At 43.0% G+C, this 24,000-nt stretch overlaps 1 protein-coding gene across 4 annotated transcripts in view; it reads left to right on the forward strand.

The window, feature by feature from the left end:
- Window positions 1–24,000, forward strand: part of CACNA2D3 (calcium voltage-gated channel auxiliary subunit alpha2delta 3) — a 3,251,448-nt gene that overhangs the window by 2,886,964 nt on the left and 340,484 nt on the right. For all 4 annotated transcript variants that reach the window (XM_069643639.1, XM_069643642.1, XM_069643640.1 and 1 more), the window contains one exon: window positions 10,004–10,074. In XM_069643639.1, coding sequence (XP_069499740.1) covers window positions 10,004–10,074 — 71 coding nt within the window. The remainder of the gene's footprint in view (window positions 1–10,003; window positions 10,075–24,000) is intronic.

A 24,000-nucleotide genomic window follows, 5' to 3' on the forward strand; every position in this document is an offset into this window, starting at 1 on the left:
TTTGCCTCTTTAAAGTGTGGACTATCAGTCAGCAAAGATTCTGAGGCGAAGAGCTACCAATGACAATACAAAGTCAGCCATAGACTATGGCCCTCATTACAACCCAGGCATTAAGGGGTTAACGGCGCCGTAAAAGGTGGCAGAGCCGTTAAACCCTTAACGCCTAATTACGAGGTCCCTTTGCTTTTTGCAGGCGTTAAAAACCAACCTGCAAAGGGACCTTGGTGCTAAGTACTTAGCGCCTTTCCCATTTCCATTGAGCCCTATGGGGCAAAAATGGGAATGGGGAAGGGCCATGGCGGCATGGGGAATTACCGCCACGACAACCTCGGAATGGGGCGGTAATTCCCCATTCCGCCATGGCGGAGTCGGTAAGTTACCGGCATGGACCATGGTGCTATTAGCACCATGGTCCAACGCCAGGGTCGTAATGAGAGCCGATGTGTTTATGGCTAGATGCTACCTTTGGCACTGTTGATAAATCTGCACAAAACGTTTTAAAGAAAATATCCATCTCAAGCTGAATTTTTTCGAAGGTTCTTTTCAGTTCTTTTGAAGAAAAAAGTTATAAGGGGTCACAGAAGTTGCCTTTCACATGCACATTCAAACATCTGTTGGGAAACTTCCTTTCACAGTCTTAACAACGGCTGGACAGAGTTACACCAAACCTGTGCAAGAAATTGATGCCTGGTCAAGTTTGGGATCTTCATTTGGATTGCTAAACATTCATCCACAGGTTCAAATGAAAAGTGGGCCAAAAAAGGGAATTATCAGTAAGACAGTCAGCATACCCACTGATCAGAATCCAGATATGTGATTAGCTGAAGCCAGGATACAATAATGTATTCTGGTGACTACCTAGCATTCGTCCTGTGCTGAAAACACATTTCAAATACCAGCTCCCTGTTGTACTTCCTGAACGGTTGCCCGAGGTTTCGAATATGCTCTTTTCCAGAAACCTTTCAAGAAAAAGAAAGGTGAAATTCTGCTGCAATGTTCATTGACCTTAAGCCAGGTCCTCACACTCTAGAGCACGGACTATGCACATGATTGCATCCTCTGACACATTCAAACAGGTACATTTTGTGAGGTTTAAAACGTTGCTCCTATCAACGGGATTGCAGGACATTTTGCAGAATACAGCAGCAGATTACTCAAAATACTTTTAGGGTGAAATTCCAAACTCAGGAAGCAACGTTGGATGGGGTGACCCAACAACATGCTTCACATTATAAGTTGAGCCCAATTACCGGACAAAATGAAACTTTCAAGACTTCGTACCTACTCTACTGAGCCACCCATTACCATGTAGTTCAAAGTTTCATGAACTTCTGTCCAAGGATGCAACATTATCAAGGTGGCAATAATAAAACGTGCTATTTTAAATGTCCCACATGATCACATCACACCAGCGCTTACCTCTCCACATTGATATTTTGGCGTCAGACTTTGCAAGTGTACATTCATAAATCGTGTCCCATATTTATAGCCGAAAAACACAAGTGGTATTTGTCACGACTGAACCGATAAGCAATAAAGAAAGGTAAACTGGTGGTTGCTATGCCCACAGATCGAGACAGCAGAGCAGAGCTTTCTCTTTCAGTGCAGTTTTATATGTATAAGAACATTTATAAGAACAGTTTGCATGCACTTCCAAATGATATTCCAATGCCTCCCAAGTGCCTTTCAGACCCAAGCACACTCCAAGGTTTAAAGATTCATATATATGTTTGGGTTTTGCCCTGCAGGCAGGATTTATTTTCCTATGTGTCAAAACTCAGTACAAAAGGTGCCCACAATCTGCTTTCTGGTGGTAAATGGCCTACTACAGATCTGTGTTTTGAATATTTGGATATTTCTTGGAAGAAGGGTCATAACCACTGACGTTCCCTTCATGCATTTACCATTATCAGTTGCCATTGATTTGGGTGCATGTGCCTTAGCCTTTCATTGTACTTCAGTGTTCACATACCTGTCTGAAGCCTTTTTTGGCGCCACAGGCTTTGTGTCACTCATGTCAATTGAGAACTGGGGTAACTCTATCTCACAATTTTAAGGATAATCTCCCACGTGTCTCAATTATATATGTCCTGAGTTATGTCAACTTTGTTACCTGTGACCATCCACACAAAGAGTCTAAGGGCTGATGTGTAAATGCCATAAAAGGTTTACTCCCCACATCACAAGGCTGTACTATGTCCTTGGGGATATGAGCCTAGACTGTCTTTGGTGCCACCACCTGAGATACTTCCTTCCCCGCTTGAAGTTTTGTGAGTTTCCAAATCAAATGAAATTCCCCCATCACCTAGTAATTATCTGCAATTTCTCAGCAATTCAACCTTTCTAACCATACTGCCATGTGGGAGACTCAACCTCTCACAGAACTTGTGCAGATACCCTGTTCCCAGGCCCTGCAATAAGTTCATGGAGAGCCACATCGTAGTACATGATAGTGAATCTAACGTTATTTGCACACTTTCATTTTGGTTGACCAAACTTAGGTGCAGTCTGTCTCAAATCCCAACCGCTGCCACCAATCTGATTAATTGGATTCTGCCATGCAGAAGTATGAGGATGAGTAGTGGCTAAAATGCCCAGGCCTTCTGGGGCCTGGGACCTAAGTACCTTGAACTCTCTCTTCCTAAATATCTTCCTTCTCAAGCTCTTCGCTTATCCGCCTCCAACTGCCTTAGGGTTAGTCGCTTCTCAAAGCAGCGAGTTGGTGGTAGATCTCTCTCTTCTGCTGGGGCCTCCATCTGGAACAGCCTCCCTGCCTTTCTCTTGAGGAGAACCATCTCTGGTTCCGGAAGCACCTCAAGACCTTCCTCTTTAATTTGGCTTTCTCTCCTCCTCTCCTCTGCTGATCTCCTGGCTGAATCTGAAATTGCACTGGTTACCTGGCTACCCTCTGATCACAGGACCAGGTCCCCTCCCCGCCAGTTGCACACCTGCACTGCCCCCCTGCCAACCCTTGCACTCGGGGACTGTTTCTGTATCCCTACAGCCCCTTCCAGCACTTGACACCTGATGTTTGCACTTACCCTTGCACTAGCCAACAGCTGGCCACACTTTTGTTTATTGTCTTTATTTACTTACTGTTATCTTATGTACGGCATTGCCCCCTCCCCTTTCCCCCCTGCACTTTACCCCTTTGCCCCTCCCCTGCACTTGCGTGATCTCAATGTCACCTGGACTGGTAGGATCATTGTCTCTGTCTTTTCTCTGTTTCCCCTCCCTTGCCTCATTGTGCCTTGAAACACTTGTGTATAGGCGCGTTTTAAAGGTCATATCATATCATATCATATCAATCAGCTTTCACAATGCTACAAACTAAGAGCCAACAAAATCATAAAGGTAACAGTAAAGAGGCATATATCCTTTGCCTTGTTTGGTGACATTGGGCCTCATTACGACCCTGGCGGTAAGGGGTTTACGCCAGCGTTAGCTGCGCCGACCCCTTACCGCCAATTACGAGGTCCCTTAGCGCCATGGCGCTTTTAACACCTGCTTTTAGCAGGTGTTAAAATCCATGGCGCTAAGGGACCATGGAGTTAATTACGCCACCGTAATTTACGGTGGCGTAATTAACGCCTTCCCCACTCCCATTATGCCCTATGGGGCAAAAATGGGAATGGGGAAGGGTAAATGGGGATTGGGGACTTACCGCCCCCGCCAACCTCGGAATGGGGCGGTAAGTCCGCCAACCACCATGGCGTAAACATAGTTTACGCCATGGTGGTAAAGTCACGGCCCAGGCGGTAACTTACCGCCTGGGTCGTAATGAGGCCCATTGGCTGAGGGAAGGCCCCAACAGCAAAGCATAACAGTCCCAAATAAAGGGAATCAAAGTTCTATACAAACAGATATACTTTAATACAACACACCATCTGCCAAATAACTAAGTAGAAAAACACAACACAAAACCCACCCTTGAGGAAAGAGCAGAGAATATGCAAAGATAGCACAATGTAGCACACTGAGTAATGCATCAGGGGTGTAAGACAACAAATTCAATGGAATTTGTTTCTTGGATGCAAAAAGGGAATTAGTGACCTAACCATTCTCTAGTGCCCACAACCGGACCAAGGGGCAGTTAATAGTCAAGGGTACCTTTTTGCAGTTCTTTGCAGTTGACATTGTCAAACTCAGATTCGAGCGGAGTGGATTGGGCACGTTGATTAATTTGGGCCCAAGCAGCAAGCAGGGCTATAGAGCACGTTTGAGGCCCCAGATGCAACACCCATATTCTGCATTCTTGCATAGAGTGAAATGAAAAGACAAACACACATCTAACAACCCTGTATTTACTGATCATTCACGACATGATAATAAGGTGGTGGAGGTCCTGCCCTGGCACCATGGTTAGGGTGAATGTGACTTAATTGGAAGATTGAACCTCAAAACATTGTGTCTCCATAAACTTGAAAGTTACAAAAGAAGGTACCACACTTACACTCTTTCGTATCTGGGCCTTCAACTCAGGTATTGATGGCGAGCTGCAAACAGAAGTCATTGTGGGAAGATGATAGCTGACATCAATTGTCAACTAAGATTCCTTCTCATGTAGAGAGTATCTTCGTACAGGGCAAGCTTTGTCAACAAATTCACAGATGTGGCTGCCATCCTACTCATGGACCATCAATATCAGAAAATACTCAGCGACTTCAACATCTGGCTCGAGAAAGAAGGTACACCCATCACAACTTCACTTTCAGGTCCTATCACTGAAGCACATCTAAATGAAAATGGATGAATGTGTTACCGTTACATGCTACATAATCACAATGTGCTCTTCACCCCACCTTCCTTGGGGCGACGACTTATCCATTCCATTCACAATATTCAGAGAGGCGATGCCACATCCAGAACCAGTCATACAACCCAAGACATTGATTGAACCATTTCAAGAAGTCTGAGTCACACAATATTAGAATCACTTGAAGAAAACAAAGTGCACATACACTGGACCCACCAACAAATACACTGAATGAGCAACTCTACAACCTTGATCACTGAATTATCTCTGCCTTTTATGGCATCACAAAAAAAGATTCCATTTTTCTTAAACTCAAAGGAGGAGACAATGGGACTCATTACGTTTCCGGTGGCAACCCACCAGTAGCACAGCGCCTGACTTCCCGGTGCCACCGGGCTGTTCCAAGTCCGGCGGCCAGGAAGTCAGGAACCGGCAATCACATTAGTCTGCATTCACATAGAGTCCTATAGGACTCTATGGGAATAGGTACAAAGGAGCAGTGGCACTGTTGAAAACGGTGCCCCCGTGAAAATTCTGCTGATGGGTGCCATCCCGCCCAGCAGGTCTGACCTGCCGGGCAGGAGGGCACCCACCCAGCTGGATTGTAGTGTGCCGGTCCAGAAAAAAACAGTGCCGGTAAGATTAACAGCACTGTGGTTTACAAACCGCCACATTTATAATAAGGCCCAATGTCTAAATGGTGAAATTGGAAACTATACAACATGAAGAAAAAGAATCATGAACTGGAACATATTTGGAGGAAACACAATCAGATAAAGTTGCCAACCATCTTCAGATATGTTTCCATAGGGTACAAATCATCAAAGACAATAAAATGTACTACTTCTAAAGCACAGAATAAGCACAAAATAACTGAAAGTAAATGTTGAAATGTTGAAGATAATTCATGAATTTAAAGACCCAGCAAGCAGCCTGCAACACACCGCCAATTCTGAATCAAGAACTTTGTGATCAGGCTGTGCTACACTTCAGAAGAAACAGCAGACTTCAAAAAAAATATCCTACTAATCCTACAACTCCTTGATAATAAAGGACTAGAACCTCCCTAGCCTATCAAGAAGACATCACCTACAGGACCATCCATCCCCTTGCTAGTCACCTTCTAACCCGGCGGGAATTCTCGATGGTCAATGGCCCACAATGTATATAAAACCATCCTTATTGAATCACTCACTAAAAGGATTGTCCATCTACATTTCAAGTCAGCTTCAATGAGGCCATCCTCACAAAACATGCAGTGGACCCAAGGGTCCCTGCAAGTTACCGCCCAATCTCATACACTCTGCATCATTGGGAAAGTACTAGAGAAACGAATTTGTAGTTGACACTGGATTTAATTATTCTGGACATCTTGGCAGCTTGTGATACCATTAGCCATGAGATTCTCCTAAATAAACAGGGGGTCATTTTACTATTAGAAGCAGCCCTCCACTGGATCATCTATTTCCTCACAGGCATATCTAATCCTCCATTATGGCTCCATACAGATATCAGCTGCACTGTTTAACTAATGGAGTACCTCAAAGACCCACACTTTCACCTTAAATTTTCATCATTTACAGGACACCCCTACTGGTTCTCCACTGTTTGTCCAGTCTTCCCTGTACAGACAAGACACAAGTAATCTACAACCTGAAGAACAACCTTTCAAAAACTCATCAGACCTAAATGTATACCTTGCTCACATGGAAACACGGATGACAACAAAAACACTAAAGCCAACTCTACCAACATAGAACTCATGCATGCCTTTTGGTGCACTTCCTTCTAACCCCACATCAATCGCTGAGCCCATTGATTTGGATCCCTACCCATATATACTTTATGGTAAGCAATCTTGGATCCACACTAGACAGTGGCCTCACTCTTGAACAGCAAGTGAGAGCCATTATCAGAAGCTTTTTACCACATATTTTCACTCTATGGCTCCTCAGAGATTCCCTATCATTTACCTAGAAAGCTATGGCCATGATATAACTAGACCTAACATGAGTGGACTATGCACACTGCGTATATCTGAGACTCCTGCAATATCCAATGGAAAAACTACAAAGTGCAAAATGAGGTGGTCACTTTACTCTTCAGGATGTAAAGGTGTGAACACGCCTCCCCTAGCCTCTGCATGTTTTGCTGGTTCCCCCTCAAGAAATAAAAACCCTCTGCATCACCCATCACTCTTATCAGGGAGAGAGCACATCTTCCTTCACAGCATTACACGCATTCCAGAACATCAAGGACAAGTAATGCTGCTCTAGTCCTAGTTCCTGTCTACAAGAGTTAAAGACAAGGAGGATCTTCATTCTCCATAATTGTGACAAAAATATGGAGCGCCCTATCTAATTATTCTTGCATTGGAGTAAATTACCTGATGTTCAAAAAACAACTTAAAACATGTATCTTCAACTAACCATTTTGGATAAACATCAACAAACCAGTACTAACATAATAGGACATTTCAGATTCCTCATTTCTGGGACAGGGCTCAAGGATCCACAAATAATCATGCCGTAACATGGTGACAGGTTATGCTCATCCGTATGCGAATATCCTCTCCTAAAACACTCAAAATCAGACAAAAATCCCGGAAACAAAGACAGTACCCTTCTTTCACTCCAAAAGAAGCTCCTGAGCAATAATCCAATTCCTTCTTCCCACTTTACTACTCCCTCACTAACTCCCCAATTCTACAATCTTTCAACATTACACCACACCAACGTCCTTTCAGGTTTCCCACAAGGCCTACCACACTAAACACAGACTACTACCCTGTCCTTTTGCTATGATCACTCTCACCCCAAAGCACCTATTGCTTTAGCCCTCTGGCTTCCCTTAAGGCTACTACACCTCACCGGATCCGCCTGCTGTAAACACAGTGGGACCTATATTGTCACACAACAACAGGCACGTTCAACATGAATTGAATTATATTTCAATATTTATGAGACTTATACTTTACAAAAATGCGTAATATCATGAATTAAAGTTGAGGGGTATATAGCATCATGTTATACAAATATGTTACTTTGTAAGAAGAAGTAACCATTGCGTCCATAGCCAGACCAACTGAGCAAGCATATGCATCACTGGCTGTGCATATGCTGAGCAAGCCTCTATGACCAATATGTCTTTTTGAATGCTGTACATATACAATGGACATCACTATTTTTACCAAGTGATTTTAATCAGTGCATTTATATGTATATTGAATTATTAGATGTGAGTGAATTGTGAATTGTTCAATGGGTGAGTTTGTGGAAAGGTTTGTGATTTCACAGCTCCCATTGTTTTCTTTCTTTCTTTCTTTCTTTCTTTCTTTCTTTCTTTCTTTCTTTCTTTCTTTCTTTCTTTCTTTCTTTCTTTCTTTCTTTCTCTGAACATGCACAAAAACGTTTAAAGTTTCATAAGACCAGCAACCTTTGGATCCGTGATATTAGGGCATGATCATAATATTCTGCTGCCCATTCAGCTCTCTGCGAATGAAATGCACTTCTTGGGTTAACCCTGAACAGGCGGAGGAGGGAAATGTACGCTGCTATCTTTGTTTTTAATTGTTTTTAAATTGTATTGTTTAAAGCGTGGACCTAGCTCGAGAGAAGTGAAGTGCTGTATAGCGTGTCGGTAGCCAACATTTCAGGCTGGCATCAGATTTGACATCTTTTAACAGTAGCGCAGTACTATGAGTTGAGGTCTCTGCACTGATATGCATTTTTTTCAAGTAGGCAGTAAATACATACGATCTTTTCTTAGAAATACGTGCTATTTGAAAAGAATGGAAGTGTTAGTTTGTAAAGCCCTGGAACAGCTGGCAGCGACAATGGAGCATAACTTGCAGGCTGTCTGGGATTATTATGAGGGGCCTCTCATCCTATATTGTCCCGGGAGGAGAGCTCAGGGGCAACTTGCTCGTCTTGGAAGCAAGACAACATGGAGCAACACAGGTTCGATCCCCGGGTCCGTGCTCTGAGTACTAAGCGCATTTTAAATCATATCATATCATATCTGCCACCATTGGAAGTACGAGTTTGGAAGAATACATTGATGGCTACTTACTGTACGTGGGAATAAAAAGGAGAAGACCTGGTGAAGCTCATGTTTCAATCAGCTGTAACGTACATGCAAGGTGGAAAAGCCTTGAGTAAGGATTTAACTCCTTCCATTCATGCCACAGCACATTTTCAATCATATGTATCGCCGAGAGGAGGGGGGTGGAACACAGCTCGCATTTCCGCTGCCGCACTTCCTCTCCAACACAAATACTCCAGCATTTGTATCAGCATGCATCTTCATGGTTGCACAGATACTGGAGATCCCTATGGTGTCCACCATCTTTATGCACCAGCATAAAGCAGGTGACCGCAAAATTAATTAATTAATTCATTAATTCAACTTTTATATCATGCTTAAAACTAGAGACTAGTATCTAAGTGCAGGGCCAGGATTCAAACCTATTTTGCTCTGCGTTTTCCAGGCCATAGGGATAGGGATCCACTGTACACGCTGCCTGCCATGATCGCATGTCGGGCTTGCATGTCCGGCAGGGTTTAATTTCAATTGGGAACACTGCTTAACATGCACCCATGGTAAGCAGTTTTCCCAATTGAAATTAAACCCCCCTCCACATGCGAGTATGTGGTGACCGGTTTAAAAGTGTAAACAGCGTTTTGCCCTGCATCCCGCGGTGCAAACGTAACGGCTCACCACTGGCAAATTACACTTTTCTTAATAAAATGATCTCCGGACAATGTATTGTCCCAGACCCAGTGGCTCAGCACAACACATCTTTTTTAATTGCATCTGTAGTCAGTTTACAGTCACAGGTGTTAGTCACAATCAGAACTGGGCCATATGTCTTGCTGTATGTAGATTAGTACTATCTTTCACAGGCAGATTCAGTATTTAAAGATTGGCGTATGCGTGCTATTTGTGATTAATGCAAGCACACTTTGTTTTTCTCGGTTTCAGCATTAGATGTAATATGCATGGGCATCAATCAATTGCGTTAGCCCTCACATCTGCTCTGCGATTTACTTTGAAATCCCCATAATGTAAAATGACTGTATAGTCAACTTCAATTTGCATAGCACAGTGGCACTCGAATTCCTTATTTGAACCTGTCAAATCTTGTAATGTCACACGGTGGTGCACGCCACTTAGCATCCTATTTACTATTGTGTTTTATGTTGGTACAATCCCTTTCTTTTAATTATTCACGTTTTTCATTGACAGACTGGCAGCTTTTTTGGAGAAGTTGAAGGAGCTGTGATGAACAAATTACTAACAATGAGCTCTTTTAAAAGGTATGGGTCTATCAAATCACTACGCCCACTTACATAATGTTTAACCATGAATTCTTATAATTTAATACTGGAAATGCCTGTAATGTTTTCCCTTCCATACATTCTATGCAGTACATTATTCTACTTCTAAGCAATAGACAGTTGCTTCGTGCAATAACGTATGCACCGTGAAATGCACATTTATAATATTAGTAGCAGTATCCACAGGGCAGGAACGTTACGTCACATTGCAAGATGTACCACCACCAGTGGTTAGAAACTGACAAAGGAAATTATCAATAAGAAAAGAATATATATATACTGCTATAATGTACTTCAATCAGTCTCTAGCCAATCGTTATTTATTTGTTATCCCATATCAGATTATAGATCATGCACTGTTAAAAGTCAATTGGTTACATGTAATTTATGATGTTAATGTATCTATGTATTTGTCTAGAATGTTCTACAAGCAATTTCAAGCCTCCTCAAATGTTATCTGGCTCATGCATACATATTGCATTTTTACCATCGTTGAGGATGTCAGATTCCATGCAGTTGTGTAGAGTGTCTAGTCAATAGATTACTTGGAAATGTGGGTTTGGGATCCAGAGCATTTGAGCATAAGGGTCTACAACCTAATGTTCTGCTTGCATTTCTATGACGATCTATGCCCCAGCCTGCTTAAATTATATAAATGGCTAACAAATCCCACCACTCACAAATAAGATATTGAAGTAGTCTTTTAGGCGTCCCTCAAAATAAGCTGTTTGAGAAACAAGGCTCACACATCAGTTTCAGATAATAGCAAACAGAGGCAGTTGCATTAGCTGACTTGCAAGAGAAGGAAACAGCATCCTAGATCTGTGATGAACCAACCACCCTAATTTAACCCACCCTCCAGACCTCTCAACTTCATTTGTCACTAGTCACCTGACTGATTTGAAACTAAAGAACATTCTTGTGCCCATCCACTAGGCTTTGCAGCCAACACATCACCCCTCCCACCAATAGAATTAATCCTTTCATTAGTCCTTAGCATTTCCTCAATGTCTACTTCATATGACAGCTTCCTATTCTGTGATTCCTGCAGAAAGGCATGGGCACAACTCCCACCATGACGACCTCTGCTCTTTTATGAGCATTCCATTCTCTATGACCTTACCAGTCTGAGCAAATGCATGGGCTAAATGAACTTGGCTCCGATTCCTGCTGGACAGCACTAAACCCGTTCCATCTGTCACGATGCTCCAAGATCAGTGAAAATAAAAAATGGCAAGTCGAAACTTTCAGTCCAATAATTCAAGTCCTGCAGATTGTGTTATGACTGCCCGTGCAAACTCCTTCCTGTCAAAGAAATACAGGGTGAATGTCTTTTCGTAATCAGTGAGACCCAATGCAGGCACTTTGCTAGTGCTTTATTAATAGAGTCAGATGTGCTTTGTGATTTTTATTTCCATTGAAATGGATCTGGTGTGTTTGCCTTTATTTAGTGTTGCAATGTCTTGATTAACTCTGCCTAGCCAGTACCCCAATGTACATTGTCTGAAGTAGCCTACCAGAAATAATCAAATCCCTGTGTTAGTGTATAGATAATTACACAATAAGAAAATGTGAATATAAACAAACGGTCCGGATGCATGTGATAGAAAAGAAAGCCAATCACAGATCTACAGCACTAAAGTGTGTAGAGGTTGGCCACGGTAGACCACTTTACTCTCACCAACTTGGCATTTACTTGCTTTGATGTTCAGATTGGCATGTTGGCATGTTGAAGGGCCTTCAACACATGTACCAGGTAATCAAGATGTTTTTCCAAGGTAGGGCTGAACACTGCAGTGTCATCCAAGTCTGCCATGTAGAAGTTCTCTAACCCATTCAGAACATGGTTAACCATTCTCTGGTATGTGGCAGGTGCATTCTTTAAGCCAAAGGGCCTTACCTTAAATGGTTAAGCCTTCTGGGGTTGGGAATGCTGTCTTCTCCTTGAACTGATCAGTCATGGCAATCTGCCAATAACCACTTGTCAGGTCAATAGTACTGAGGAAATAGGCTGAGCCCATCTTATCCACCAGTTCATCGGTCCTTGGCAAGGGATGGGTAGCAGTGTTTGTAACTGCATTTAAAGCCTTAAAGTCCACACAGAATCTAAGTTCCTTAGTTCCTGCCTTTGGTACTAACACCACTGGGCTAACCCATGGATGTGTGCACTGTTCAATCACTCCAAGGTCAAGCATCTTGTTGACCTCTTCCTTTATGTGATTTCGTACATTATCTGACAACCTGTAGCTCCTGCTTTTAACAGATAAACTATCACTAGTGACAACGCCATGTTGGCCCCAAGCGGTTAAGCCTGGTTTAAGTGAGAACAGAGGGCAACGTGAGTTAACACATCTTGCACTCCTGCTTTTGCTGCATGGTCAGATTAGTAGAGAGTTTTACCCCTTCTACTTATCCATCTGAAGGGTATCCTGTTAGAAGATCTGGGAGAGGTTCACTCTCCTCTTCTTCTTGATCAGAAGCTAAGAGCAAAGCTCCTATGTCTGGTCTGGAAACATAATACTTCAGACGGTTGGTATGAAAGACCATAGGGGCCTACCTCTCCAAGTTTTCCCGCAACTTTGAAGGGTCCTGTCCACCTGTCCTGAAAGACCCTCTGTCTTACTGGAACCATGATGAGAACATGCTGGTCTGGAGTAAACGCCACCATGTTAACCTTCTGGTCATGCCAATGCTTGACGAGAGCTTGACCAGCTTTAACAATTTCAGAAGCCTCTGTCATCATCTGTGCCAACTTCTGTTTGAGGCCTAGCACATAGTCAGTAATCCATACTGGATTGGGGGAGGGAGGACACTCCAGACTCCCCTTAATCAGAACCAAGGTGCCTCTGACAGGATGACCATAAAGGAACTCAAAGGGACTAAATCCCACACCAGCTTGAGGAACTTCTCTATAGGGATAGAGAAGGCATGGCAGAAGTAGTACTTCCAAAGCTCCAATCATGCTCTTTATTGTTCTATTAAACCTCTCTACCAACCCATTTGTTTGAAGGTGGAAGGCATTTGAGAATGTGTAGGTGACCCCACAGGTTTTCCACATGTCTTGCATGTAGTAGGACATCATATTTGTTCCCCTGTCAGACACATCCAATTTAGGAAATCCTACTCTTGTAGAAATACCACATAGGCCCTTATCCACTGCCTGAGCAGTAACAGTTCTCATTGGAATAGTGTTCGGAAGGGCACATGATCTTCCCGCACCCCAAGCACTTTAGAATAAGGCACAGGCTGTCACAACTAATGCAAGAGTCCAGGGGGGAGGTGGGTGTCCTTAAAGGCTTCTAAATGATTGTATTATTGCATGTTTTGTAGGATAGCAGTCATCTTAGATATTAGCAGGCATGTTCAAACACAAAGCTTAAATGTTGTGTGGCAGCCAGCATCCCAGGTCTAGACAGGAATGGGTTGTATCCCGGGCACTGATGAGAAGGCCAGAGCTACACAGATCCATAAACCCTTCATTGTTCTAAAATGTTGCCAACCTTCGCACCCTGCAAGACCATGGGAGGAAGGCTGAGCATCTTTGTATGATACAATCCCATGAGAAAGAGGGCACAGGCCTCCAACCCTAAGTTATTGCAACCAAATGCCCTGACTTTAGGACCCCTGATTTCCAATGTACTAGCCAACCCCAGACCACTGATCAAAATCAAAAAGATCAGAAAGCAGAGCATTCCTGAATTGACTCTAATTTGTGTGGCGAGTTGCAGGGAGAGATGAAATTATAGCCCAGAATGAGGGTGGAGGACCTTGGAGAGATGATGGCTTGTCTGAGAGCGAGTGAAGTGAGTGAGGTATTATGACCTTGTCTTTCCCCCTGGGCCCCTGTCTGCATGTACCAGGTGCATTGTTACATAGATAGAGAAGTGTTGGTCAGTTTGTAAAATGAGTGCCACTTGGCTGCCTTCTGACAGATGACACCTGCAGCATCACCCACGTGGAAGAGGATGGATGGACAGGGCTGGGACCAATGGCCTGGCATCCCCTATGGAGTAAGTAACCTATGTTTAGGGTTGCACCCACCAGCCGTGCAGGTTTCTACTGTATGTAATAATGTCACTGATGACGCTGCGCACCTTTATAATGAGTTGCTCCTGCAGTTTTTGCCGGAATTTCCCACGGCAGCAGAGTTCTCTGTTGGTGCGTTTTTTACTTTTATATGGAAATACACTTTGTTATCCTTGCAAGAGGTGTATTGGGTGTTTGGCCCCAGGGGTTTTTATTTGATTTGGTTTGAGCATATAGAGGCTTTCCTACAATAGCTTCAGATTTCCTAGTGGCATGGTCCACTCCAACCAATATAAATCGGTTGCCTGTAGTAGTTGGAGGGACTGGGGGACCCGCAATGTTAATCCCCACCCTCTCAAAAGAAACTCCCAAAACTGGGAGAAGCGCTAAACGTGCCACATTCTTAGATTTAACCAGATAAATCGCAAGTGTGGAAACTCCTACAATGTTTCTCAATTTCTGCACCCATCTTGAGCCAGTAAAAGTTCAATGATATCCTCTCCTTGGTCCTCTTAAAACCTTATGACCTGCCAGGGGGACTTCATGTGCCAACTGTAGGAATTTGGATCTTAATTCTTGGGGTACCAGCAGTCTCGGGGGTACCACCAGTCTCCAAGGTCCCCTGTAATAGACTCCATAGGCACACTTTAGCGGAGTCCATTCTCTGAGTACAGCCTATGCTTTCCAGGGTCTTGCCCTTCACTCTGGGATGATGCCTGTTGGTACAGACATTCTAGAGAGGGATCCCCTCTCTGTCCTTGAGGGTCCACCTTCTGCAAGCAAAGTCTGCAGCTCAGGATGGTCTCTTGGATCCAGATCTTCCAGACAAGGTTGAATCTCCTCCACTTCTGACTCATCAGAATATGGTTCTTCTAGGGATTCTTCTGTGACCAACTCACTCTCAGCTGGTGGTGGGGTCACAGTGGGGTCACAGTGGTTTTCTACAGGAATCTATTTCCTTGTGGAAGTTTTGAGCTTGGGACGTTCTTTCCCTTGGAGACTCTGTGTTTGTCCTTTGTCTCTATTGGAAGGTCTCTTAAGGTTGCCTACATTGCTTTCCTGGTTAGCTCTTTTTAGAAGGAGGCTTTGGGGTGCTGGAAACTACACAGAGGGCCTTCAAGTTATTGCCCAAGAGTACCCTACCTGGCACTTCAGACTGGACACTTACAGTGTTTCTAACAGTCATGTCATTACATTTAACGATAGCTAGCAGTGTAGAACACATTTGGACTGGACCTCCTGCTAACTTGGTAAGCCTCTTGGGAGTATTAGCAACTTCCTTAGGTTGAAAGAAAGTTTCATCTACCATAGTTATACAGGCTCAGGTTTGTCTAATGACATGGATGTCCTGTCCATTTACATGTACACTGTCTTTATAAAACTCTTTAGTATTATCAGAAATGCAATTATAGACCTATATGTTCTGTTGTTCCCACAGCCCTGAAGATACTAAAGAAACTCTAGCCTGAACACCAATGGGTTTTTTCCATCTTGAGGGTGAAAGCTAGCCCCTGTTATTGGTATATCCACATCATGTGTGAATGCTAAACTGACAGAGGGGGTCCCTGAAGCCTGAAGGTGTACCCTTACATCTGAGATCTCCTTTCGCGTGGTCACCAGACCCACAAACCAAACATTTCCCAAAGGTCTTTTGGAATGGGTGTTTCTGATTACCTCCCTCTTGTTTGGATCCAGAGGTTTCACTAACCCTATAATATTGTGTAGGGGCATATTTACCCGTATTATGTCTGTGGCCCTATTTGGTGGGGGATGTTTGGAATGATCCTTCTCATACCCTCTTTATACTGAGGAGCCCCAGCATGCTTGTGAGTATCCCTGTTGGCCGCCCATAAGTCAACAGCCACAGTTAGCCTCTTGAGCTTCAGTTCCTTATAGTCAGCAAGGTGCTGTCTCAGCTCTGGGGAACAGGCATACAAAATACTTTACAGCATGAAGATAAACCTCCTGCCTTGATAAGACCTCACCTTGCAGCCCTTAATCCACCCATCTAAGTTACTCAGGCATTCACGCACACAAATGGCCCACAAGTTATCATCTCTATTCTTGTGGTCCCTAACCTTTTTTAGGTATTGGGAAGGGGTCTTCCCAAACCTGGCTATAAGAGCAGTTTTTACCAAATGTTAATCTTGTCTAACAACATCATACAACTCCATCACAACATCACAGCCATTCTGTGGGAGCCTAGAGATTACTCATGGAACAAAATCACATTCACAAATACTGTGCACCTTACATGTAAATTCAAATGTACTCAGCAAATCAAGAATATCAGTTTTTGCCTCATACAAACCCACCAATTAATTGGGGAGACAAGGCTTCCTGATCATGGAGTTGTCTGGAAGAGAGGACTCTGAAGCAGAAGTGGAATCAAGGGACAATCTTTTCATGTCTAGCTCATGCTGCATCTTTTTATTCCTGAGTTGCTGGTCCTTCCTCATTTCTTTGTCTCTCATTTCATAAGGAATCTCCAGTTTTATAAATTCAAGCTGCACTTTCATTTTCATTTTCTCTATCTCTAGAACCAGCTCAACTGACATGTTAGATATAGGTATGTTTCAGGTCAGTGGACTGGAAGGTGGATCAAGAATCACATTAACATCCACATCATCAAGTGCCTCACTTTTTGGAAGTTGAGGGCTAAGGGTTAAACTTTGTACCATCCTGATTTTCCAGATCAATTCTGGGAGCAGGGGTTACAGGCCTACTCACAGTTTGGTAATCCAACACGTTTTGGATTAACTCACCTTTTTTTTCCTTTATTACTAAGACATGTATCCTTACACATTTCTTTCAGTTTTTCAACAGTAAGAGATATAAGAGCTTCTGCCTTATAGTTTTCCATAATAGACATGGTTTAGTACTTTACAGTATAGTAGCCTTGAGGATGGATTCCTGAAAATACAATACAACCAGGAGTCAATGTAATCCAACCTACACAAATCCCACCATTTGCAACGTCTCATTTGTAGGTCAGACTTTAGTAAGCTATCCCAGTGGTTTGTAGATCCCCAACTCTTAGTTTCAGTCTGTACTACTTGGAGACTTTGGTAGAGTGGCAGAGCAGTCAGGTTTATCTTAAGAGATAGATGTCTGTTGCAGGTAAATACATTGAACCTAGTTAGTAATGCACATAAATGAAATACACATACATTTATATTCAAATATAGATTTATTATATGTACACAAGAGTCACTGTTAAATACTTAGCACAATAAACCAACACACATAGGCATACTTTACAATACTTTCAAAAGACCACATGTTATTGGTTAGTAGCTGAACGCACACAGCTGTTACAGGAGTTTGACAGGTCTACCTTACTAACGGTAATAACGCGCACCCACAGATTAATTCAGCAATTGCATGTAGTCAGCATAGACATATAAAGTAGTGTTTTTTGGGAAGGAAAACAGTTGGTTAGTGTTATCCTAGCAGAGATTCAAGTTGTAGAGGCAGTTTCCCTGCACATCAAGTCTTTTAAAGTCCAAAGCACAACCCTATTTAAAAGGCAGTTCAGAGAGGCTTAACGTCTTGAAAAGCAGCCAAAGTGAAATGTTCCCGGGAATACTTTTTAGTTTCTAGGAAAGAAGATACAAGAAGACTTAACCAACATTGAAGACCCTTTTAAAGGACTCGCTAAAGGGACATAAGCAGCGGCTTGAGTCACAGGTAAGATGGGGTTGGCCTGGACACCTCTACTTGCACTCCAACGCTCTGGAGCAACTTTCTGGAATAAGGTAAGCAATACCTTTTTCCCCACAGTACCTTATTTTTGAAGAAAATGTTTGGGCTGGATTCTCCGTAGTGTTTCAGCTCTGGAGCCCACTTCCGGATTCATTGGTCTGATGACAAAAGCCAGTCAAAGGGAAGGAGTCACCCTCTTCAGAGTTCCTCTGTTGCACTGAATAAAATGTGTCAGGAGAGCAGTGGTCGATTCAAAGTGTTGCAAAGGGTCTGCATGGTTCTCTGGTCGTCTTCTTCTTTGGTTACTTTAGCATCCAGCTGTCAACTTGCTTTTCACGCTAGGAGCCTCCCCTTTTACACAGTTCCAGCACTCACTCCTCTACAATCTTCCTCAGCAGTTTATAGAAAGGGGTGTTTGGCTGTCCAATCAGGACAGCCAGACCTCCAGTGGAAGCTGGTCCCATTCAAGTACTCTGGCAGACAAAGGACAGAGGGGTGGAAATCTCCTCCCCCGATCCCTGCCTACCCAGGCATTCTGGAGAGTAGGCGGGGACACCTAACAGTTCCTACCAAAGTTAAAGCACATGCAAACACACACACACACACACACACCAGCCTCCCCCTACCAGAATGGTAGAAGAAGGGCTAACAAAGAAACACCATGCTAGTAATAGCAAAAAAAGAAGGGAGGTCCCAAGTTGGTTGCTGGATGCCCCTATTCTGCACTACCGAGTCTATGGACATAGCTTGCGTTAGAAAAATCACACAATAGTTGGTAGTACATGTCCGCTGCTACCAGCCATAACTAGGAATTTTTCTATGTAACATAAAAGTCACAGGAGGAGAGAGAAGGGAGATACTAAGTATCCCTTTGGCACTCCACTTAAGGTGGTGGGTGCCAGTCTCTCAGACTCTAAAGTTTTTGGGAAAAATAAGAACTGTAGTTGCTCTAGGATAAAGGAAATATTCTCAAAGGAGGACCCTAAGGGTCCACAGCAATGCTGCTCATAAGGAGCAGTGTGCTGCAATAGTAAAATACAGATGTCTATAAGTGTTTATGGATGAAAATAGTCTCCATAGGACAGGTAGAAATACAAAGAATAGAGTTCCAAAAGACAGAACCCATAAGAACGAATGAGTGGACAAAGGCTCCACTCATTCAGAATTTCAGAAAAAGGTCCAGAAGTCCAGCAAAAGAGATGGGGGTCTCCCTAGAAGGGGATGAAGCATGCAAATGACAAATCTCCCTTACACTCTCTAACCACACATATTCTGTCTCCTGGTCTGGTTTCTCTTCTCAAACCCATCTCCTTATTCATTGCACTCCCCAAGGCTCTATTCTTGGCCACTTTCTCTTCTCCCTTTATACTGCTCCTCTGGCAGCAATGAGCTTGTCCTTTAGGATTTCCCACCACTTTTATGCTGATTACGCACAACTCTTTCTCTTGTTCTCCTCATTTACTCCGGCTATTCATGATAATCTAGCTTGCTGTTTACTTGGTATGAAATCTTGGATGTCAGACCACTTTCTTGATATAAATTCATCAAAAACTGAAGTTCTCTTCTTACAGGCCACTACCATTTCTCCCCCTTTCTCCTTTTTCTCCTTCCCTCCCTCCTCTCCACCTCTTTCCAGTTCTGCTCATACTGTCAGTCTTTACCTGGACACTGACACCTTTTTCTCTTCATATTTCTACTATTTCCCAGTCTTGTCGCTTCCATCTCTTTAATATCGTTAAATCTCACTTTTCCCCAACATTCGGTGCTACCAAACTCCTAATTTAATCACATTTGCTCTCACCTTTTTTACTGGTCTACTATTCTCTTTGGTCTTCCTCTTTCTCACTTTGCCCCTTGTAAGCCAATTTCTAATGCTTCTTTCTGCTTTCTTTACCAGTTGTGATTCCATCTCACAATCTCACTCTTGGCTTGACTGGCTATCTTTTTCTTCCCGGCTTAAATTAAATTTTCTGCGCATTGTGTTTAAGTTCATCTACGGTCTTGCTCACAATTATTTGTAATCATTGGTCTCCCTCTACACCCTAACTTGTTCCCTTTGTTCGCAATCCCAGTTTCTACTATCAGTCCCTCGTCTTCCTTGTGCCCAATCCCGTTTCCATTCATTTTCTCTTCTAGCTCCTTATCACATGAATTCTCGTCCTCTCTTTCTCAGGTCTACTACTCCCTATCCTTCTTTTGTCCCTTTTCTAAGGAACTATTTTCTTCTATCCTGATGCTTCTTTGAAAATCTTTTGTAACTAAATCAATCCTCATGTTATTATACTGTCATTTTTTATGTATAGAGCTTTGGAGTAAAGCGCTCAATAAATGCCCAGGATTTAGTGAAGGATTAGTGGTGGAAAATATGGATTTGCCCTCAAATGCTGCCACAAACTATATGGCCATGCTTGAGGCAAAGGTTGCACCCATTTCTGTTCCCTTTGTTTGTTGGTAATAGATGTTATCAAATTTGAAATATTCTCTTCCAAGTGCAGTGGACATTAGTTCAATTAAGAACAGTGCATGCACACCATCAGCAAGCTCTCTGTGTGTGAAAAGGTCATAGATACATTCAATTGCATCCTGTTCTGGCATGATACTATAATGTATTTAATATATAATGTGATACAGTTTAAATATAAACTTTACACGTATTTCAAATTTAGGTATATACATATAAATAGACAAAGAGGAAAAACCTCATATTTAAACACATTATTCAGCATATAAAATTTTCCAGTATAAAAGTACATAAACACTAAAATAGCAGAAAAAGTCATCAGCATTTTCTATATAATACATAGTCCAAAATATGTTGCATTTCATTTCATTACTCAGAATCACAACCATCCCAATGACCCAATTTCAAGGGTTAGTTTTCACATAAATCCAGTTCAAAGGTTCAAACATCAAGTATCCACCGGCCACCAAATAATTATTATATTAAAGAACCCAACCTGCTTGTCACAGCAAATTATTACAATGTTGCAATATGGAATATATTACATGATAATGCTCAGTAGTTTTTCGATACCCAACCATATGCTGTACATAACTGTTTGAATTTTTATGGAGGTCGAATTTAAACTACGGTAACAGAACCAAGGTTCTGCGATATGCTCCATATTATGGACCAGATTTCTATAGCATAGTTCATAAGTTTTAGCCAAAGTGGGACAAGCTGTAAGTAGGTACAAGTCCGTTTCGTTAACAGAGTTGTTTTTACATAGACAACAATATCTCTCAAGTGGATCACGTTGGTTATCAATCCATTTGTTAGCAAGCACCGGAAGACAGTCAAGACGTAACAATAGGAGAAAGCGTCTGAGCCTACTAGAGGGACTCAAGTTCATATACGGCTGTGGTTTCAGGTATTCATATAGTCGGTAGTGCACAAATTGGTATTTAGTAAGTTTACTCAGATGATCATAATTCTCCAGCCAGTCCCATAGTGCTATCCGTTTGGATAGGCCTTTCTTAGATTTGTTGTAATTATCCCTCAATGCAGGAATCCATCCAATGTCTTTGTACAAACTTTCCATGTGTGCATTTAGGCGATAATTAACCCCATCCTTAGAGATTTCTTGGAACAATGATCTTAATAAGCCATGCTGAGGCTGGTTATTCATCCTAAAATATAACTCAGCTCTTCTTTTGAGTACTATTGCTTTCAAATATGTTAACCCCAGTTCCAATCTAAGGATCGCTATAGGAATGCATTGGGGGGAGGCCCAATATTCTCCTCCAAAATGCACCTTCTATTACTTGGAGCCAAGCTAAATCGATATTTAGCAGTGCTTGTAGGTAACCGTGGAAACTAGTATCTGTAAATAGAGCTGGCGCACTCCCCACATGGTATAACCACCCTTCTTGATAGCAAATCGGTGTATTAAAGCTATTAATTGTGTAGCTCTGGTGGTTCATGTTTGTATGCAGGTGGAATAGTTGCCATGGTATCCACCTCCACTCCCAGGTATTTGTATGTGGGTGTATATTTTATTTAGATACCCTGTATAACCAATTTAGGTCTGCAAATGTTTTAGCAGTAAATACCATTAATTGCATTTTTTCACTATTAATAATCAAGTCATTTTTAGCTGCATAGTCCCATAATGCACAGGCGGATCTGGATAGGCCACGGAATGTGTGACCCATGATGATCAGATCATCTGCATATGCGAGCACTAAACAGTGCTCAGATCCGATCAGTGGAGGGCAGTTATGGACAGCGGATACCGCTATGGGTAAGTCGTATGTAAATGCTTTATACAGGAAGGGAGCAGTAACGCAACCCTGCTTAACTCCTCTATTCTGAATTATCGAGGTAGTCATATGGCCTTGTAGATCCAACTTCAATTTAGCCGTAGTATTTTGGTGTAGAACTTTCAGATAATAGAGGAGTTTGTTCGGGCAGCCCAGCAGTTTTAGTTTCAACCAAAGCTTATCACGTGGGACTGTATCAAAGGGCGCTTGGAAATCTATAAACAAGGCATAGAGGGGGGTTTTCCCCGTATCTTGGCATTCGTCCGCAGCAGATCAATGATCATCAAATTCATGGCAGTGGTGTATCTGTTGTAAAGTGACTTCCAGGCTTCTTGGGATTACTTATATGTTTATTACAAGTACTTAAGTCACAGTTACATGAAGTTATATACATAAGTGGACAGGACATAACACTGGCTCCCATCACCCAGGCTGGGGAGCTCTAACTGGCTGGGTGTGGAATCCTTGGATAAACATTCCGACATTCACAAGGCAACACTCCACATGACATCACCAGCTTTCACATACAGAGACAAGCACATCACAACACATCTCCTTCCTTTACTGAAAAACATTACAAACACACTCAGGCATGATATAACACATCTCCTTCATTTACTGATTCACACTGCACCCACACAGATACATCAAATAGACACAACATATCTCCCTTCTTCTCAAACGTCAACACACATCGACAAACACACCACAGCATATTCCCCTCCTTTCCACATCCATCACCAGCATGGGGGGAATATCAATTCTGAGGGACACTCTCCCTACTTCTGTAGGCCACTAACCCTACACACCCACCTACACCTTCAAGCATCTGGGGTGATATCTCCTATTACACTGGCGGAGGCGCTACCTCCAAATACACTGGCAGAGGCACCACCTCCAACTACACTGGCGGAGGTCTTACCTCCAAATACACTGGCAGAGGCGCTACCTCTAATCACACTGGTGGTGGCGCTACCTCCAAATACTCAGGTGGAGGCGCCACCTTCAATGACACTGGCAGAGGTGCTCCCTCCAAATACTCTGGCAGAGACGCTACCTCCAATCAAACTGGCGGAGGCGCTACCTCCAACTACTCTTTTGGAGGTGCTACCTCCTATTACACTGGCAGAGGCGCTACCTCCAAATACACTAGCAGAGGCACCACCTTCAACTACACTGGCGGAGGCACTACCTCCAAATACTCTGGTGGAGGCATTACCTCCAATCACACTGGTGGAGGCGCTACCTCCAACTACTCTGGCGGAGGCGCTACCTCCTATTACTCTGGCAGACGCGCTACCTCTAATTACTCTGGCGGAGGCGCTACCTCCAAAAATACTTTCATGTTCCTCATGTGGGAGGCGCTACCTCCACTGTACTCACGGAAGTGCTACCTCCACTATAGTCACGGAGGCGCTACCTCCTCACTTCATTGTAGCACATCCACAGGCTACACACACTATGGGTGCTGCCCCATTTCACATCTTCTCTGACTCACTCTCGCTCTCACCTCACTTCACCCATTACACTATTTCATAACATCCCAAACCTCGCATCTCTCAAAAACCTTACTTTTAATGGAGAATGGTACTCCGCATTAATCTCCTAATCTACACATAAAGCCACACTGGAACAATGAGGGAACATGAATGCATCTTATTATGGAGCGATGAAAACTTACATAAATCCTCACTATTATGCTTATAAATGCTACCTCCCAACTCACATACATTCTCACTGCTATGCTTGAAAGGGAAGTAGAGTATGCTTGGAGGCGCTATCTCCCAGCAACACATGTGGTATTCCGCAACACCTGTGGTATTCCTAACCACACACACCTCTAACATACCCAAATGGTCACGCAGGCTCTCCACCTTTACCCTGCACAACTGGATGTACTACCGTCCAGAT

The sequence above is a fragment of the Ambystoma mexicanum genome, chromosome 2p (genome assembly GCF_040938575.1).
Source record: "Ambystoma mexicanum isolate Mex_15411 chromosome 2p, UKY_AmexF1_1, whole genome shotgun sequence".
Classification (NCBI taxonomy): Eukaryota; Metazoa; Chordata; class Amphibia; order Caudata; family Ambystomatidae; genus Ambystoma; species Ambystoma mexicanum.